The sequence below is a fragment of the Rhineura floridana genome, chromosome 9 (genome assembly GCF_030035675.1).
Source record: "Rhineura floridana isolate rRhiFlo1 chromosome 9, rRhiFlo1.hap2, whole genome shotgun sequence".
In the NCBI taxonomy this organism is placed as follows: Eukaryota; Metazoa; Chordata; class Lepidosauria; order Squamata; family Rhineuridae; genus Rhineura; species Rhineura floridana.
The window spans coordinates 112,406,906-112,424,910 of NC_084488.1; the positions used below are offsets into that span (position 1 = coordinate 112,406,906).

Here is an 18,005-nt window from a genome sequence, read left to right on the forward strand (position 1 = left end):
TCCTTGCCTTGGCAAAGATAGGTTGAGTTCTAGTAAATTACTGCATTTTCATTATTGTTTTTAAAGGTTACTGATTTGGATGATGAAGTTGGATCCCCAGCAGAGGAATTCAAAGCATTTGCCTCTGACACAGGAATGAACCGGAGCCAGTCAGAATACTGCAATGTTGGGTCCAAGACCTATTTGACCAACCATCCTGCTAAGAAGTTTGTGTTTGACTTCATGCGTGTGCTGATAATTGACAACCTCTGCCTTACACCTGCCAGCAAGCAAACTCCTTTAATAGACCTTCTCCTGGAGGTAGAGTCGGTCTTTTGCCATTGTTTCTTAAAGCAGGACCAGGGGTTGTAGCTAATAGTTTTCATGCTCTGTTGTTTGTTAAAAGAGTATTGATTATTTACACCTCAGGACCAGGGTACCTTTTCCCAGTAGGTCACTGCAGTCTATGGGGGAGCTTCTCCTGCAAGTTCCAAAGATATCAGAAGACCATATCACGTAACTCTGAGCAGGGCTTTTAGTGTGGCTGCCCCTGTTCTGGGAATAACATCTCTGTTGAGATACAACAGGTGCCCACCACCTGCCCTCTCTGGAAACAATTCAAGACATCTTTGTTCCATTAGGCTTTCCCAGCCATGCATGTCTGTTTTGTTTTAAAATATATCTGCTTTTTTGTGTGTGTTTTTAACAGTTCTTTGGGTCTTTTGTATATCTCCTTAAGATGCTTGTGCAGAAGGGGTGTGTGTTTGTGTATATGTATATATATATATATATATATATATATATACATACATACACACACACACACACACATACATATATGAGAGAGACAGTGAGAGAGATGGCATCCGGCAGCCCTTGGATTGTATCCAGCCCTCTGAAAGAGCTAACTGGCGTCTGAACTAGTGGACCACTTTCTCTTTTCAATCCCTTTCCCCTGAAAGTTTCCTGAAACTGTTTGGTGGAAATGGATGAAAGGAGAGAGAGACGTGAGTAGCCCAAAGAAGAAAACTTCTTGTATGCCCCTCTGAGTGTTTTGCCTCATATATTTCCCTGGCACCTTCTAGCTCAGAAAGAAATGAAGGAATTAAAGGAATTCACTTCCACATACAGGCCCCCTCAGACATCCAGTGAGGCCAGGGTTACTTCCAGATTTTGAGGTCCCTCATCGTCATATCATCAACAACAATAATAATGAAGTGACAACATGTGAAAACAAAATAAGGTGTCAAAAAAACGGAATGAATGAATTGTAAAAAAAGAGGAATGAATGAATTATAATCAGCTGATCTGAGATTACATGTTCATTACAATTAATCTTGTGCCATCAGAACTGCGAGATATTTATTAATTTTGAACATTTTAAATTTTTTAATATGATAATATCTATATCCGCTAACAAAGAAGTCATGTCTTTTACTGAATAACATCTCTGATTTGCTGAAATTTGCAGCAGCAATCTGAGAAAGTGTGCCACATTTTGGTCCAATGTGCATAAAACCAAGTTGTGAAACTTGTCAAATGCCAAAAAATTACCAAGTGTCTAAAAACTGAGGCCCTCTTTGAGCTTGAGCCCAAATGGCCACCTGACCTCCCCTCCCCCCAGCCAGATTGGCCCTGCCCATGTGAATCACTCTGCATGCCTCCCTCCTTTCCTGTTTAAACCAGTAAACAGCTCAGAAAGATGAGCAAGAGCGCAGAGGTAGCAGGCTGTGCAAAGATGTTTTCCACCCTGGGTTCCCCTCTGTCCTTGCCTTATCTAGCTACGGAACAGCTTGAGAAAGGAACTAGAGAAGTGTGTGAGCAGTTAAAGGAAGATATCTCATGGTATAATGATCCGTACACAAACTCCAACCACCTCATCCATACAAACTGGAGGGGGAGGTGGTAGAAGTCCCTTTTTGGCAGCCCCACCCCAATTCAGAGCACCCTGCCAGTAAAGCTGCAGTGGCATCTTTTAGAATTAGTAAACAAAAATTGTGTGTGAGTGCAGATGTTTCACCAAGTAGCTTGCAGTCAGGACATTTTATTTCTCATTTTCGAGGGAAGGAACATTTTAACTGATAGTATTAACCACAGTTGTTATACACGGAGTTAACATTCCTTTTATGTGGAGTGCCAGACAATACAATGCACAGAGTTGTCCTAAATCTACCAGTTTACAGTGAGACCTTATGGCAGCTTCTACTACCCTTTCTTATTATCCTCGGGTTTTATTTTCCAGGCCTCTCCTGAGAGATCAACAAGGGCACAACAAAAAGAATTTCAGACCTATATTTTGGACAGTGTGATGGACCACTTGCTTGCAGCTGATGTTTTATTGGGTAATTAACTTTTTTTTTATGCCCCTTCCTCAGCATCTTCAAAAACCACTGAAAATGGCTTTTAAGATGGCAAACTCGGTTTAACATAAAAAAGTGAGACATGATGCACACTAGAGCAAAAAAGTCCCAATTTCACAAATACGCTTATGAGCTCTGGACTGGTGTTGGCTGACCAGGAAAAGGATTTTGGGGCTCTGGTACAGAGCTCAGTGAAAACATCAGCCAAGTGTGTAGCAGTTGTGGAAAATGGTAAATTCCATGTTAGGGATCATTTGAGAAAGAGATTGAAAATAAAAGTGACTTGGCGTGAGTGAATTAAAATGGACGGGAATGGGACATTTTCAATCAGACAACTACAAAATATTTTATGCAGGAAATGAGAAATTAAGAAGAAACGGGGTTGCTTTAATAGTGAGGATGTAGCAAAAGCAATTAGGAGCTACAACGCAAGGTCTAAGCGAGTGACATCAATGAGATTAAATGGGAAACCTATCAACATAACCATCATCCAAGTCTACGCTCCAACGTCAAACACAGAAGAAGAGGAATTGGAGAGATTTTACGCAGAAGTACAGGAGGAAATTGATCACACACCAAAACAAGATGTGCTGATAATCATGGACTGGAATGCAAAAGCAGGGAACAGAGGAGGACTAGGAATTGTGGGGAAATGGGGCTTAGGAGACAGAAATGAAGCAGGAGAAAGACTTATTGAACTCTGTGAAGCCAATAATTTGTTTCTTGCGAACACAGTTTTTAAACAACTGAAAAGAAGACTCTACACGTGGACATCACCAAATGGTCAATATAGGAATCAAATTGATTATATAATTGGTAACAGAAGATGGAGAAGTTGCATACTTTCTGCGAAAACAAGATCAGGAGCAGACTGTGGTACAGATCATGAACTGGTCGTATCGAAAATCAGAGTAAAGCTAAAGAAGAACAACAAAGCACTCATAATGCCAAAATACAATTTAAATAACATCCTAGGAGAATATAAAGATCAAATAAGGAACAGATTTGAGGCTTTAAACTTAGTTGAGAGAGAACCAGAAGAACTATGGATTGAAGTCAGACATGATCAGGGAAGAATACAAAAAGACAATACCTCTAGTTAAAAAGAGAGAAAGACCTCAATGGATGACTGATGAAACTCTTAAAATGGTTAAAGAGAGAAGGAAAGCAAAAGCAAAAGGAGATAGAAACACAGTCATAACCCTAAATGCAACAATACAGCGACTAGTACGTAGGGACAAATAACTATTACAATAGTTATTGTATAGAAATAGAAGAGGACAACAAAAAGGGAAGAACAAGAGCCCTATTCCAAAAGATGAGAGAAATGAAAGGGAAATTTAAACCAAGAGTAGGGATGTTGAATAATCCACTGGGGAACACACTGACTGATCGAGATGAAATAAAAGTAAGATGGAAGCAATACACTGAAGAACTCTAAAAGAGATGCAAGGATGACAGATTCATTCACAGAGGAACCGTATGATGAAGAACCAGAGATTTTAGAATGTGAGGTAAAAGCTGCTCTTAAAATACTTGGAAGAAACAAATCACCAGGAACAGATGGCATGCCAATAGAGTTGCTACAAGTTACTGAGACTGAATCTGTCCAAATTTTGACAAAAATCTGTCAAGAAATATGGAAAACTAAACAATGGCCCACAGACTGGAATATATATATTCCAATTCCAAAGAAAGAGAATCCCAGGGAATGCAGTAAATATCGAACTATTGCCTTAATATCCCATGCAAGTAAAGTAATTCTCAAGATCCTACAACAAAGGCTCTTACCATATATGGAGTGAGACATGCCAGACATCCAAGCTGGATTTAGAAAGGGAAGAGGCACAAGAGATCATATTGCAAAAATACATTGGATAATGGAACGGACCAAGGAATTTCAGAAGAAAATCACCCTGTGCTTTATAGATTACAGCAAAGTCTTTGATTGTGTAGATCATGAAAAACTATGGAATGCTTTAAAAGAAATGGGGGTGCCACAGCATCTAATTGTCCTTATGCACAATCTATACTCTGGACAAGAGGCTACTGTAAGGACAAAATATGGAGAAACCAATTGGTTCCCCATCGGAAAGGGTGTGAGACGGGTGTATTTTATCACCCTATTTGTTTAATCTATATGCAGAACATATCATATGGAAAGCAGGATTGGACCAAGATGAAGGAGGTGTGAAAATTGGAGGGAGAAATATCAATAAGATATGCAGACGATACCATACTACTAGCAGAAACCAGTAATGATTTGAAACGAATGCTGATGAAAGTTAAAGAGGAAAGCGCAAAAGCAGGACTACAGCTGAACGTCAAAAAGACTAAAGTAATGACAACAGAAGATTTATGTAACTTTAAAGTTGACCATGAGGACATTGAACTTGTCAGGGATTATCAGTACCTCGGCACAGTCAACCCAAATGGAGACAATAGTCAAGAAATCAGAAGAAGGCTAGGACTGGGGAGGGCAGCTATGAGAGAACTAGAAAAGGTCCTCAAATGCAAAGATGTATCACTGAACACTAAAGTCAGGATCATTCAGACCATGGTATTCCCAATCTGTTTGTGTGGATGTGAAAGTTAGACAGTGAAAAAAGCGGATAAGAGAAAAATCAACTCATTTGAAATGTGGTGTTGGAGGAGAGCTTTGCAGATAGCATGGACTGCAAAAAAGACAAATAATTGGGTGTTAGAACAAATTAAACCAGAACTATCACTAGAAACTAAAATAATGAAACTGAGGTTATCATACTTTGGACACATAATGAGAAGACAGGATTCACTAGAAAAGACCATAATGCTGGGAAAAACAGAAGGGAGTAGAAAAAGAGGAAGGCCAAAGAAGAGATGGATTGATTCCATAAAGGAAGCCACAGACCTGAACTTACAAGATCAGAACAGAGTGGTCCATGACAGATGCTATTTGGAGGTCACTGATTCATAGGGTCACCATAAGTCGTAATTGACTAGAAGGCACATAACAACAACAGCATCTAAGTGATGTTCTACAATTCCTATTATGTGATTGCACGTGGAATACTGTGTACAGTACTGGTTGCCTTGCTGAAAAAAGATATTGTAGACTTGGAAAAGGTGCAGAAAAGGGCAACCAGAATGATCAAGGGGATGGAGCAACTCCCGTATGAAGAAAGTTTACAACATTTGGGGCTTCTTAGTTTAGAGAAAAGGTGAGTTAAGGTGACTTGATAGAGATGTATAAAATTATGTATAATATGGCAGAAGAGAGAGGTTTTCAGGACACATAAAAGGAAGCCCTTTTTCATGTATGAAATTTGTTACCACAAGTCATAGTGATGGCCACCAACATAGACAGCTTTAAAAGGAAGATAAGGCTAAATACCAGTTGCTAGGGAACAACAGTGAAAGAGGCCTCTTGTTGTGCTCAAGAACAGTGTGCATATCTGTTATGCCTATGAGGAAATGATGTGTCAACTCAACTGTGCTTCCATACACATACATGTGTTTCTGTTGGAAGATGACTCCACATTTTTCCTTTCATCACTTCCTATATATCACTTCCATGATTATCAGTGGCTCATCCGCATCTATTAAACCACCTTTTTGGTTGAACTAAGTATATCTGGTTATGTTTCACTAAACAAAATACTTCCCTGTACACTGTACTTCTCTGTTTTCTGTTAGGCTTTGAGTAGGTTGACACAGATCTTCTCTGTATGAGTCCTTTTTCTAATTCTTGGAGCACTTTTCACCAGCTTCGAATTGTGCTTCCATCTCTGTTTCTTCCCGGAGAAGGCAAACCTAGCCACAATCAAGCATGCCATGGTAACATCCAGATTGGCTTATTGTAACACTGTGTGTGGGACTGCCTTTTAAAGTGTCTTCAGAAACTGCAATTCATTCAGAATTCATCAGCCTGGTCACCCCATACAATGCATATATCTCTGTTATTGAACCTTCATTGGCTGTCTGTTAGATCCTAGGCCCAATTCAAAGTGGTGGTTATTACCTTTTAGTTCTAAATTAGGATATCTTGCTGCCACTTCCCATGTGAGTGCATCTGAAGCCCTGCTATGTCCCTCTGCTCTCAGAGATCCAGAGGGTGGGCACAGGATTCTGCATTTAGGCCACAAAAACAAAATGCATGGGTACAGGATGGGAAATACCCGGCTTAGCAGTAGTGTGTGTGAGAAGGACCTTGGAATTGTAGTGGATCGCAAGTTGAACATGACCCAGCAGTGTGATGCTGCGGCAAAAAAGGCAAATGCAGTTTTGGGCTGCATAAACAGAGCTATAGTTTCCAGGTCGAGGGAAGTAATAGTCCCACTATATTCTGCATTGGTCAGGCCTCATCTGGAATACTGTGTTCAGTTCTGGGCGCCTCATTTTAAGAAAGATATAGACAAGTTAGAGCGGGTTCAGAAGAGGGCGACGAGGATGATAGCCGGTATGGAGAACAAGTCTTATGAGGAAAGGTTGAAGGAACTTGGCATGTTCAGTCTGGTGAAGAGAAGGCTGAGGGGTGACATGATTACACTCTTTAAGTACTGAAGGGTTGTCACATAGAGGGTACAGATTTGTTCTCTGCTGCCCCAGAGGGTAGGACTAGGTCTAATGGTATTAAGTTGCAGGAGCGTAGATTCAGATTGGACATTAGAAGGAACTTCTTGACAGTAAGGGCAGTTCGGCAATGGAACCGACTGCCTAGGGAGGTGGTGGGATCTCCTTCGCTGGATGTCTTCAAGCAGAGGCTGGACAGCTATCTGCGGGAAATGCTCTAGCTGTGGATTTCCTGCTGTGAGCAGGGGGTTGGACTCATGGCCTACAAGGCCCCTTCCAACTCTATAATTCTATGAGACAGAGCCTTCATGGTCATGGTGCCCAGTCGCTGGAATGCCCTCTGTTTCTGCTGAATTCTTCAGCAGGAGGCAAAGACATGGCTCTGACACCAAGCCTTCTGGTTGGGTGAGGGATGATGATTGGCTTCCTGAACAGCTGGTAGTTTTTATGTGTTAGTCTGTCTTCTTGATTGTAGTTAAGCTTGTTTTCTTCATGCTGTCCTTATCATTTAGGGGAGGATGCATCTCTGCCGATTACAAGTGGAGGAAGCTATCAGGTGCTTGTAAACAATGTGTTCTATTTCACTCAGCGTGTGGTGGATAAACTTTGGCAAGGCATGTTCAATAAGGAATCCAAGCTGCTTATAGAGTTCATAATCCAGTTAATTGCACAGGTATGCTCCTCCTCCTATTATCCATTATTATTATCACCTGTTTAACTTCATACACTTTTTATATCCTCACGTTTGGATTACTGTAATGCGCTTTACGTAGGGCTACCTTTGAAGACAGTTCGGAAGCTACAACTAGTGCAAAATGCGGCGGCCAGATTGCTGACAAGGACCAAGCGGTCCGAGCATATAACACCTGTTCTGGCCAGCTTGCACTGGTTGCCAATATGTTTCCGGGCTAGATTCAAAGTGTTGGTATTAACCTATAAAGCCTTATACGGTGCGGGACCACGATACCTTGCGGAACGCCTCTTCCGATATGAACCGGCCCGTGCACTACGTTCTGCTACGAAGGCCCTCCTCCGGGTTCCAACTCACAGGGAGGCCCGGAGGGTGATGACAAGATCTAGGGCCTTCTCAGTGGTGGCCCCCGAACTATGGAACAGTCTCCCCGAGGAAGTACGCCTGGCGCCGACTCTGCTCTCCTTCCGGCGCCAGGTCAAAACCTTCCTATTCTCTGAAGCATTTTAAGTTACACTGATTTACTTTTTAAAATGTTTATTGTATTGGATTGATGATTGTATTTTAGTATTATTTTGTTATTCATTGTATTTTTATGCTATTTTATGTTCACCGCCCAGAGAGCTATTGCTAGTCGGGCGGTATATAAATTTAATAAATAAATAAATAAATAAATATTGCTATATGTCGGAGGTGAGGGGGACCTCAGACCCAGCAGGCCAAGTGTAGCTCTCCAGGCCGCCCTGTCTGGCCCTACTTTGCACCCTCCTTGTGTTTGTGCAGCTAGAATCCGTGCTTGTGCTCTGATGATGCCTTTTGCTTGCCTGGATGGAGGGTGGAGAGTGGTGTGTGTAGAAACTAGCCTACTGCATTCATTGCTCGTTGCTGAACAATTTACGTTTGACTCTGGCCATGGCCACCATTGGCATGTGGCACTCCAAAAGGTATGCTGCCCTTGGGCTGAAAAAAACGTTCCCTGCCATCTATGAATGAACAGATAACCGAATGGCTCTTTCTTTTAATGAGCTGCCTAAATACCCACTTCATATTTCAGTATGCTAAAATTGTAAGCGTTTCATGGTCACTCCATATAATCAAGACTAATTACTACAAATTAAAATTTGACGCTGTTTTTAAAAATTGACACTATTAACTTTTTCCTACATCTTGATCCTATTGTATGGTCACTCTTATTTGAGAAGAGGTTAAATAACAGTATCTTTAAAAACATGGTTACTCCAGAGATGAGATTTCATGTTTAAATGTGTTCATTTGCATTTCTTGCTGCTTTAGTCAAAAAGAAGATCTCAGGGATTATCACTGGATGCCGTTTATCACTGCCTAAACAGGACCATCTTATACCAGTTCTCAAGGCCACATAAAACAGTTCCTCAGCAAGTTGCGCTCCTTGATTCTCTAAGGACGCTTACTGTCAATCGAACGCTGATCCTGGGACCTGGGAATCACGACCAAGAGTTCTTCAGCTGTCTAGCTCATTGCTTGATTAATCTGCATGCAGGGAGGTAAGCACCTCAGGATGCATACTTCATACAGTAGCTCAAAGTAAGTTGTTTACTTTGCAAAACCGTCAGGCATGCGGCAACTGCCCCCTCTCTTTGGCTTATAAGCTGTAAACTGTTCATATTTCCATTTATTTTGTTTGCCAGTGAAGAGGCAATGTAAAGAAAATGGTTCCTGGTAGAAATAAAATTCTAGTCATTCGAAGGCACATAATTTAGGCAAAGAAAGATGTAAAATGTCATGAGAAGTCACTGCCGATTCTTGAGCCCAGCTTTAGATCTTATCCAACAGGGATAAGTTGTGTCAGGTTGAATGAATCAGCCATCAGTCTTGCCCCTCCCCCATGCATGCTTCAGTTGAGCAGACTCTGCTCATATATTAGTTTATTCATTTCATATATTTATTTACTGCTTAATTCCAAGACAATCACTATGATACAGTCCTTGTGTATTGATTGTGTTCATAATTTTCCTTATTCTCCTTCCATTACATGTGTAAGCTAGTTAACATTGGGGGGCACGAGAAGTACATTTTTCTTATGCTTGTCCTTTTAGAAAGCCCAGGCTACCAGGCTAAGCAAATGGCGTTCTATGTGTCAGTACTCCTGCACTGTAATACTCTCTGTCCCTTAATATGCCTTGGTAGGTGGGGAATATCACACATAGCTATTATCATGGAGAGAGATTCTGACATGCGTAGCATTTTGTGTGTGAGAGAGAGGGCGGGGGGAGAGAGATCATTCCAATGTGCAATCCCCCCATCTGCTATCTAAAGAAGTACAGTTCAGGAATTAATTATAATCATTTCAATTTCGTACTTGCCCTTCATCATGAGGTCCCAGGAAGGATTTCAACAGTTTAAAAAACATATTAAAAACAGTTAAAACAGATTGCCATGTGATGGACTCTGTCTGTTTAGGTCAGGTCTTGGCCAGGTGGTGTTGAGAAACAGAGATTTTGGCAAGCCATAGGTATACTTCCTGTCCAGCTTACTATAGGGTGCACCACTGTCTGTAAGGAAAAACACAAAACACGTCCTTTTTAAAGATATTTCCTGTATAACTCCACTTCATAGTCTGATAGGTGAATCAAGGGCTCGTCCTCCAACACACAGCATCAGTTGCAGCGTTAGTAAGCTTTATCCAAGACCACACTGGGGCCACCATCTTAGCAAGCTATGGGTAAGACAACTACGACTGTTCCTTGACCAGGAGAGTCAGACTACAGTAGTTTAAGCATTGACAACTTGAAGACTGGATTATTGCAATGCACTCTATGAAGAGCTTTCCTTGCACTTGATCTGGAAACTGCAGTTAGTGCAGAATGTTGCAGCCAGATTGCTAACAGGAGTGAGAACCTGTCAGTATATAACACCTCTGCTCAGGGATCTGTACTGGTTGCCGATTTGTTACCAAGCCATGTTCAAGGTGTTACTATTGGTATATAAAGCCCTTTACAGCTTGGAACCAGCTTACTTGCGGGACCGCCTTACCCCATATGTGCCCACTCAAGGACTTGGATCTGCGGAACAGGCACTGTATAGGTGCCACATAATATCCATTCTGCACTTGTAACAAATCATTCTTTAGTGTGGCAGCACCAACTCTTTGAAACTCCCTGGTTATTAACATCAGGCAGGCACTCACTGTGTTCTTTTCGGCACCTGCTTAAAACTTTTTTGTTAAGGGAAGCCTATCCAAATGCATAGATGCTGATGTGTTTTTAATTTTTTTATCTGTTGCTGTTTCTAATTTGTTTTTAAAATGTTTTAATTACCTGTTTTTAACTCTTTTATCGATAATTTTAATGTCTTTTGTAAACCTCTTAGAGGTTTTTTACAATCAAGCGGTATAGAAATTTTATTTTTTTAAAAAAATAATGATGTAATAACTGCAATATGGCATAGCGCCATTTGGTAAAAATTGCATTTGATATATCAGAATTACTTGCCTCACTTTTAAAAATTATTTTTAATTCCACATACCCAGATTGTTCTTTATTTGAAGTCTGATAACGAAAAGTGCTGTTTAGTGTTGATATGCCATCAGCAGTTTTATGCCTTTCACCAATACTCAGTGTTTACTGTGAAATTTCTGCCTTTCCCTAGTGATTGTCTGCTTGTCTCTCCATGTGTATGTTTGGATGCAGTCCAAAACATCTAGAGGGCACCAGCTTGGGAAAGGCTGCCCTAAAAGAGCTCGTGGGTAGTGGTGGTCTTCATTGGGAGTTGGGTACTAAAAGATCAGGCGTTGGTAATTGCTTTTTCCCATTATCAAGGACAGACAGCTCCTAGGCACTCTCACTTCACCAGCCACTGTTATGGCTCAGCTGGTGATGATTTGTTCCCCCAGAAAGGACTGATTTCCTTGTGGTGGGCAGGCATAAGGGGTTCCTCCATCTCCAAATCCCCTAGACCTGACTTCACATACAGGCAAGGCTGGTCTGCCTGAGCATTTTTAAATAATAATGTAACCATGTCCAAGGTTGCTAGCTAAGAAACATCCTGTGGTCATATCCCAAAACATGAGATTAGCTTTAAAGAACAGCAACCATTTCCTTCCCAGCCAGGTGAGTGTACCCTTGCATGTGTTGTCTGCTAGACTCACACACCAGGTAGTTCATTGCCTATGGTTCTTCTGACAAACTCAGAAAATCCTGTTAAATGTGTGATATCTTCACAGAACACTTAAAATCTTCAATTTCTTCCTGGGCCAGATCTGTCCTCTCCTCCCAACCCCTTCCCCTTTACAACATAACTCTTTACTTCTAACATTATTAAATAATGTTTGCAGTAGTGTGGATGGGTTTGGCCTGGAAGCAGAAGCCAGGATGACTACTTGGCACGTCATGATCCCTTCTGATGTCGAGCCAGATGGAGTCTACAACCAAGATGTTAGTGAAGGTAATAACACAGTTGGGGACCATCCGTCATAAATGTCAGTTCATACCGTTAGCTAATGTGTTTCTCATGCCTTCTAATTCTCCCCTTAATCTTTCGGCTCTTTCTTTTTGGGGGGGTGCGGTTATGAAGAAAAGATTGCAGACGGTAAACGGAGCAGTCCACTAGACCACAAATAGACAAACAAATATTCTTTATCAAAGTGTAGGCCACGCTAGATTTGATTGACAGGAAAGGTTAATCTTATACAGATGACCAGTCATACTGATTACAGGCTGCATATTTATGTTAAGCAGATTCTGGTAAATAGTAGTTAGGAATAATTAGGATTAAGTCTAATCCTTCTCACTCAGTGAAATCAGTTGTTTTTAATTTGCTGTACTAGTTTGTATGCTTATTATTTATTAAATCATACTCTGTTTCTTACTATTCTATTAGCCACTCTGGGATGATAAATCTGTATTGAAAGTGTGCCATATTAATTATGTAAATACATGAAATTTATTCACAATAGCATTGTCTTCACATACTAGGTCGCCAGCTTCTTCTAAAAGCTGTAAATCGTGTATGGACAGAACTGATCTACAGCAAGAAACAGGTTTTGGAGGAGGTATTCAAAGTATCCCTCCCTGTCAATGACAGGGGCCATGTGGATATTGCAGCTATAAAGCCCCTTGTTGAGGAAGCCAGTTTAAAATGTTGGCAAAATCACTTGGGTAAGAGTTACTGTGCTGATTGTTATTGTGTGATATAATTCTATGGTGGTTTATGCAGATTTAAAATCCCTTAAGCTTCAAAAAACTGTAGTTGAATGTTTACTACTTGTATTATTAGTTTGCAGAACTATAATCTGACAACTTCCCCCTAAAAATAATCCTTTAATTTTTTTACCAATGAAGAAATAAAAATGGAATTCCATAGATTATCTTTATTGCACATATATGACTGACACCATTTCTCACGGTTGTACCTAAAGACTGGTAAGGTAACAAGAAACCATTCTTGACAACCACCGTTTTTGAAAAATAACAGAGCAAAATATCCAGAAGTCAGTCCCACTGAGTTCATTGGGATTTACCCCAAGTTAGTATAGGATTGTAGCTTAACATGCATATATTGTAACACTTAGACAGATCCACATAGCTCACCCAAGATGCTGCCTCTGAGAACATAGCAACCAATCCCACTTTATGTTGTTATAAAACTGTGCAAAATATTATATAAAATGTATATAATAGCATGTGTGTGTGTAGGGCTGTACACAACTTTGTGAATGACACATACTCCTCGTTTATGTTTTATGCAGAGTAAAGAGCATTTGGATAGAATTCTGTATTGATTCCTTCTGGAAACCATTATTTATATTTCAGCTATGCTTGTTTTCTCTTGCAAGATGTTTTCAGAGTGTTTTTTTATGAATATGTTAAAAGGAACACTACTGAGGGCAACTAATTTCAGATTGATTAGAATGTTACAACAACATAGGTTCTAGCGCCTTGCCCATCTAAGTGACCAAGTATTTGATGTCAGCCCCAAGGGACTCTTGGGTACAAGAGCATTGTGGGTGTCCAATATAGAACTGGGTACTGCAAAAAGAATGGCTGTGTAGTAACAAAGCACTGCCTCCTTCTTCCCAAAATCTTGAGAGGGTGTCTAAGAGGCTGTGACAATACTGTACTTTCTACAGATAGTCAGTGGGAGAGGAAAATATTAGAAATTTAAAATGCCCTTAAGTTCTGTGTTAAAGCACTGGAGCTACAAATGGAATTGCTGCCGATTAACATTTAGGTGCTCACAGCCTCATCTCCAGGATTGGAGTCGTGGCATACCTGCCTGGGCCTGTGAATGTGGGGAGAAAACGGGCAGAGTGGAAAAGAAGGTTAAGGGTGAAAGCTGCAAGCCATTGGGGAGGCCAATTTGTAAATGTCAGAGGGAAAGGGCCCCTGGGTCCAGAGCTTCTCTGGGTGTTCCCTGCAGGAGGAGATGCAGTGGAGATAGTTCCATTAAGGTCCATGGGGCCTGGCCTTACCAACCTCACTCTATCCTCAGCCAGCCCTCAGCTGCCTCCCTTCTTTCTTACCAGCCCAGGAGGTGGCACTTCCTCTCAGCTTCCTTGTCCTCAAGTCTCTGGGTTGCCTCTGTAGAACTCAGCAGGGGGCAGGGGTTAGAATTAGTTGGTCCTGCCTGCCATTTGCTCTGACTCTACCTACTATTGGACTCCCTGACTTCTGCCCTGTGTGTCCTAAAGGGCAGCAGCCCCCACAGAGGAGATGGTCAGGCATCCCATTCCATATTTTTCATGCTAGGGAACAAGGGAGCTCCTGTTCACCACGCCATACCTACAGGCAATGTTACAGATTTGGAATGTGCTCTTTTGAGGCTTATTCATTGGAGGAACATAATCTACCTGTGTGGGTTTTTTTGAAAGCAAGTGGAATAAAGTGAGTTTCTGGAAGAATGCTACTATCTGGATTAGCCCGCTGCTTTTCTGAGTATCATTTTGTGTTTGTATTGGGATTGATAGGGCCCAATAAGTGTGTCTTGAAAACCAACTCTCTTGGTATTCTAGCTCACGAAAAGAAATGCATCAGTAGAGGAGAAGCATTGGGTCCAACTACCCAGTCGAAGCTTTCACGGGTCAGCAGTGGCTTTGGTCTTTCCAAGCTAACTGGATCAAGAAGAAACCGAAAAGAAAGTGGTCTTAACAAACATAATCTATCCACACAGGTATCTCATAGCATTTAAAGACAAACCGATGATACAAAGAAAGCCTCCTATAAGTATAACAAATTGATCTATGATTTATCCTAATAAATCCCCCTTTTTTTTTTGCTATATCATATTAAACAGATTTTAAGCAATCTGGGCGGTTAAGTACTGTGACCTTAATCCACCATAGCAATTGTGCTTTCACTTTTAGGCTGTCGAAGTCAATAGGCTGCTCAAATACTTATGCTGCATAAGGATATGAACTAATAGCTTTTTTTATTGTAAAAACTGCAGCACAACTAGATTTACCAGAATTCCATAAGCAATCCATACACCTTCAATTTTTCAGTATTATTTTATATGTATTTTAAAGAGAAACTTTTTTCTGTACACATTAATATATTTATATGTTTGCCATTAGGAGATCTCTCAGTGGATGTTTACTCACATAGCTGTGGTTCGAGACTTGGTGGATATGCAATATAAAGAATATCAAGAGGTAAATGAGAGCAGTAATCAAACCTGCATGAGCAGGTTTAATTATTTGCTTGATAATGGTTTCTTGTTTATTTTATTTACTTTTTAAAAGTCTATGCTGTTTTTCATATATAAATCCCAAAGCAGTTTACAATATATATGAAAAGGTTATAGTCCAACACTCTAACCACTACACCACACTGGCTCTCTACAATGTATATAAAACCATTAATACCAATAAATAAAACATCCAAATAGTCATATAATTTCAACAACTACACAGTCAAAGAAGAACTCAATGATAACAGCCAGAACAGAAAGATTTTTAGTTGCCTGCAAAAGCACCCCATCACCTATGTTCGCCTGATCTCCATAGGGAGCTCATTCCACAAATGGGCCACCAAAATGAAAAAGGCCCTCCTTCAAACCCTTCAGTGGGTCATGGTACCGTCAGGAGATCCCCACCCATAGATAGTTAGCCTTACTGAGCAAGAGGCACAATACAGAGACCTCACATCTGATAATGGCCATATCTTTTTGATAGGAAATTTCAGTATTTTCAAATTCTCCAAGTTTCTGCTGAAATTGCTTCATAATTTGCGAATCCACCCTGAAACTGGTGCTTCCTCAGCATCACAGATGGAATGTGAGTGAGATGGGAGAGAAGGGCTTGCCTGCCTCCTGAAGTTCTTTCTTTATGTTGCTGTACTTCACCCGGAGATGAGGCCCTGACAACAGTGGGGGGGGGAGAAAGGGGGGGAGGTTCCATAACTTAATGGTACATGCTTTGCATGTAAAAGTCCCAGATGGAATCCCTGGCATCTGTAGTCAGGTAGCAAGTGAGAGGGAAGACTTCTGTCTGAAACGCTTGTTAAGAGTAGACTGTGCTGGGATAAGGCAGCTTCACATGTTCATCAAATGGTTCATGATGCTGGGAGCCTAGGAGTAGTACTAGAGCTACTTACAGAACCGGTGCATAGATTCAAGTAGTGAACCCTTTTTAATAGGTAATACACCTTATGCATATTTAATGAAAATTATATAAATATGTAATGATGAATTATACGTAACGACGGCTCACAACCTAAGTTTTAAAGTCCAAGATTGAGGAGCATGATTATCCAACTCTGCACCTTGCATTCTTTAAAAAATGTCAAGCATCTTGTGCCTCTTTGCTGCCATGCCTCATGAGCAGTTGCCAGTAGAATCACAGTACAGGACCGCTAACTCAATTCCGCATGCATTTATGACACATTGTTTAGCCATGGCAGCTAACCTACCATGTCCTTTCCAGCGTCAGCAAAATGCACTGAAATATGTAACGGAAGAATGGTCTCAAATTGAATACGAGTTGTTACGGGAGAGAGGACTGTGGGGCCCTCCCATTGGCTCTCATCTGGACAAGTGGATGCTGGAGATGACCGAAGGCCCCTGTCGAATGAGAAAGAAGATGGTGCGAAATGACATGTTTTATACTCAGTATCCTTACATGCCAGATACTGAACATGACACAAATATGCTGGTAAGTGCAGTTACATGAGAGTAGTCGTTTTTAGCAGTAGCAATGCAGTAGTTTATTGTTTGTATCGTTGATCATCACAGTGCCTCTTCACCAGATGTTGGCTACCAATGACTGGATAATAAATATCTGGTGGTCCTCAGCTATGGATTTATGAATGGACATTGATTCACCTCCAAGTGCTTATCAGCAAGTATTTGGAATGGCTGTGTGGACTATGGAATCATAGAATAGTAGAGTTGGGCCTATAAGGCCATCAAGTCCAACTCCTTGCTCAATGCAGGAATCCAAGTTAAACCATAAAGCTACAGATGCCTCTTCCTCTAGAACAGAGCTTGGAAAAGTTACTTTTTTTGAACTACAACTCCCATCAGCCCAATCCAGTGGCCATGCTGGCTGGGGCTGATGGGTTGTAGTTTAACTTTTCCAAGCTCTGCTCTAGAATCCAATTGATTAATTCTCTAATTGGAGGTTAACTGAAGTGAGCTGCGGCTTGATTCCTTTATTAAGAGGAAGACCAGGCTTTACAACTTATGATGAACCAAGCCGGACACAACCCACCTGCCAGGCACTTCCTAACCCCCTTCTGTTTGCAGTCCTAGGCAGGCAGCAAAAACATGAGGTTTATTGAGCCCCTGGTGGACTGCCATACATAGCTGATGGACTGCATTCAGCTTGGGAGGTTACATATGGTACCGACCTATGATAGTCCAATCAAAGGTACCTGGGAAGTTTGCAGAAAAATGTATGTGCGTTTTCAGGCAAGAGTGACTTGCATAGGCACGCTGCTGCCAGGAGGGGGGTAAAAGGGGGAGCTCTTAGTAGTCCATATTTGCAGACTAAGTTTGTAGGCAAGAGCAGAATAAAAACAACACTCAGATGTTAATGTGATCCACTGAGAATCAACCAAATACAAACAGAATTGCTAAAATAATATGTATGCATTTTGTGCAACAGAGTTGTGATTAAATCAAGCTTGAGCTTGTGCTAGCAAATTTTAAGGTGCAAGCTTCTGTGCTGTTTTTTTTTTCTTCCTGCTTTGCAATTCCTTGTGCAGAAAAAAATAGAAATTCAGTCTAGTACCTGGAAGGCATGATCAAAAACAATGCATCGTATAGTTCATCTTTCACTGGATTTTGCCCGCTAATGTTCTGACAGTTTTAGTCACATCATGCATTCTTCTTCAACATGATTTTTCCCCTGATGCTTCTATACTTAATACCCTATTTTCAGTCTGACTTCTCAAGTAAGCCTCCTGAGACAACTGACGATACCATTCCTCAAAAGGTAAAGAGAGAAA

At 40.9% G+C, this 18,005-nt stretch overlaps 1 protein-coding gene across 4 annotated transcripts in view; it reads left to right on the forward strand.

Annotated features, from left to right (window-relative positions):
• WDFY3 (WD repeat and FYVE domain containing 3) overlaps positions 1 to 18,005 on the forward strand; it is a 241,145-nt gene that overhangs the window by 185,932 nt on the left and 37,208 nt on the right. For 3 of the 4 annotated variants that reach the window (XM_061583316.1, XM_061583317.1, XM_061583319.1), the window contains 10 exons: positions 67 to 300; positions 2,222 to 2,321; positions 7,403 to 7,563; positions 8,875 to 9,104; positions 11,894 to 12,003; positions 12,534 to 12,716; positions 14,570 to 14,727; positions 15,131 to 15,208; positions 16,481 to 16,708; positions 17,939 to 17,992. In XM_061583316.1, coding sequence (XP_061439300.1) covers positions 67 to 300; positions 2,222 to 2,321; positions 7,403 to 7,563; positions 8,875 to 9,104; positions 11,894 to 12,003; positions 12,534 to 12,716; positions 14,570 to 14,727; positions 15,131 to 15,208; positions 16,481 to 16,708; positions 17,939 to 17,992 — 1,536 coding nt within the window. The remainder of the gene's footprint in view (positions 1 to 66; positions 301 to 2,221; positions 2,322 to 7,402; positions 7,564 to 8,874; positions 9,105 to 11,893; positions 12,004 to 12,533; positions 12,717 to 14,569; positions 14,728 to 15,130; positions 15,209 to 16,480; positions 16,709 to 17,938; positions 17,993 to 18,005) is intronic. The other variant, XM_061583318.1, reaches the window with a different exon arrangement.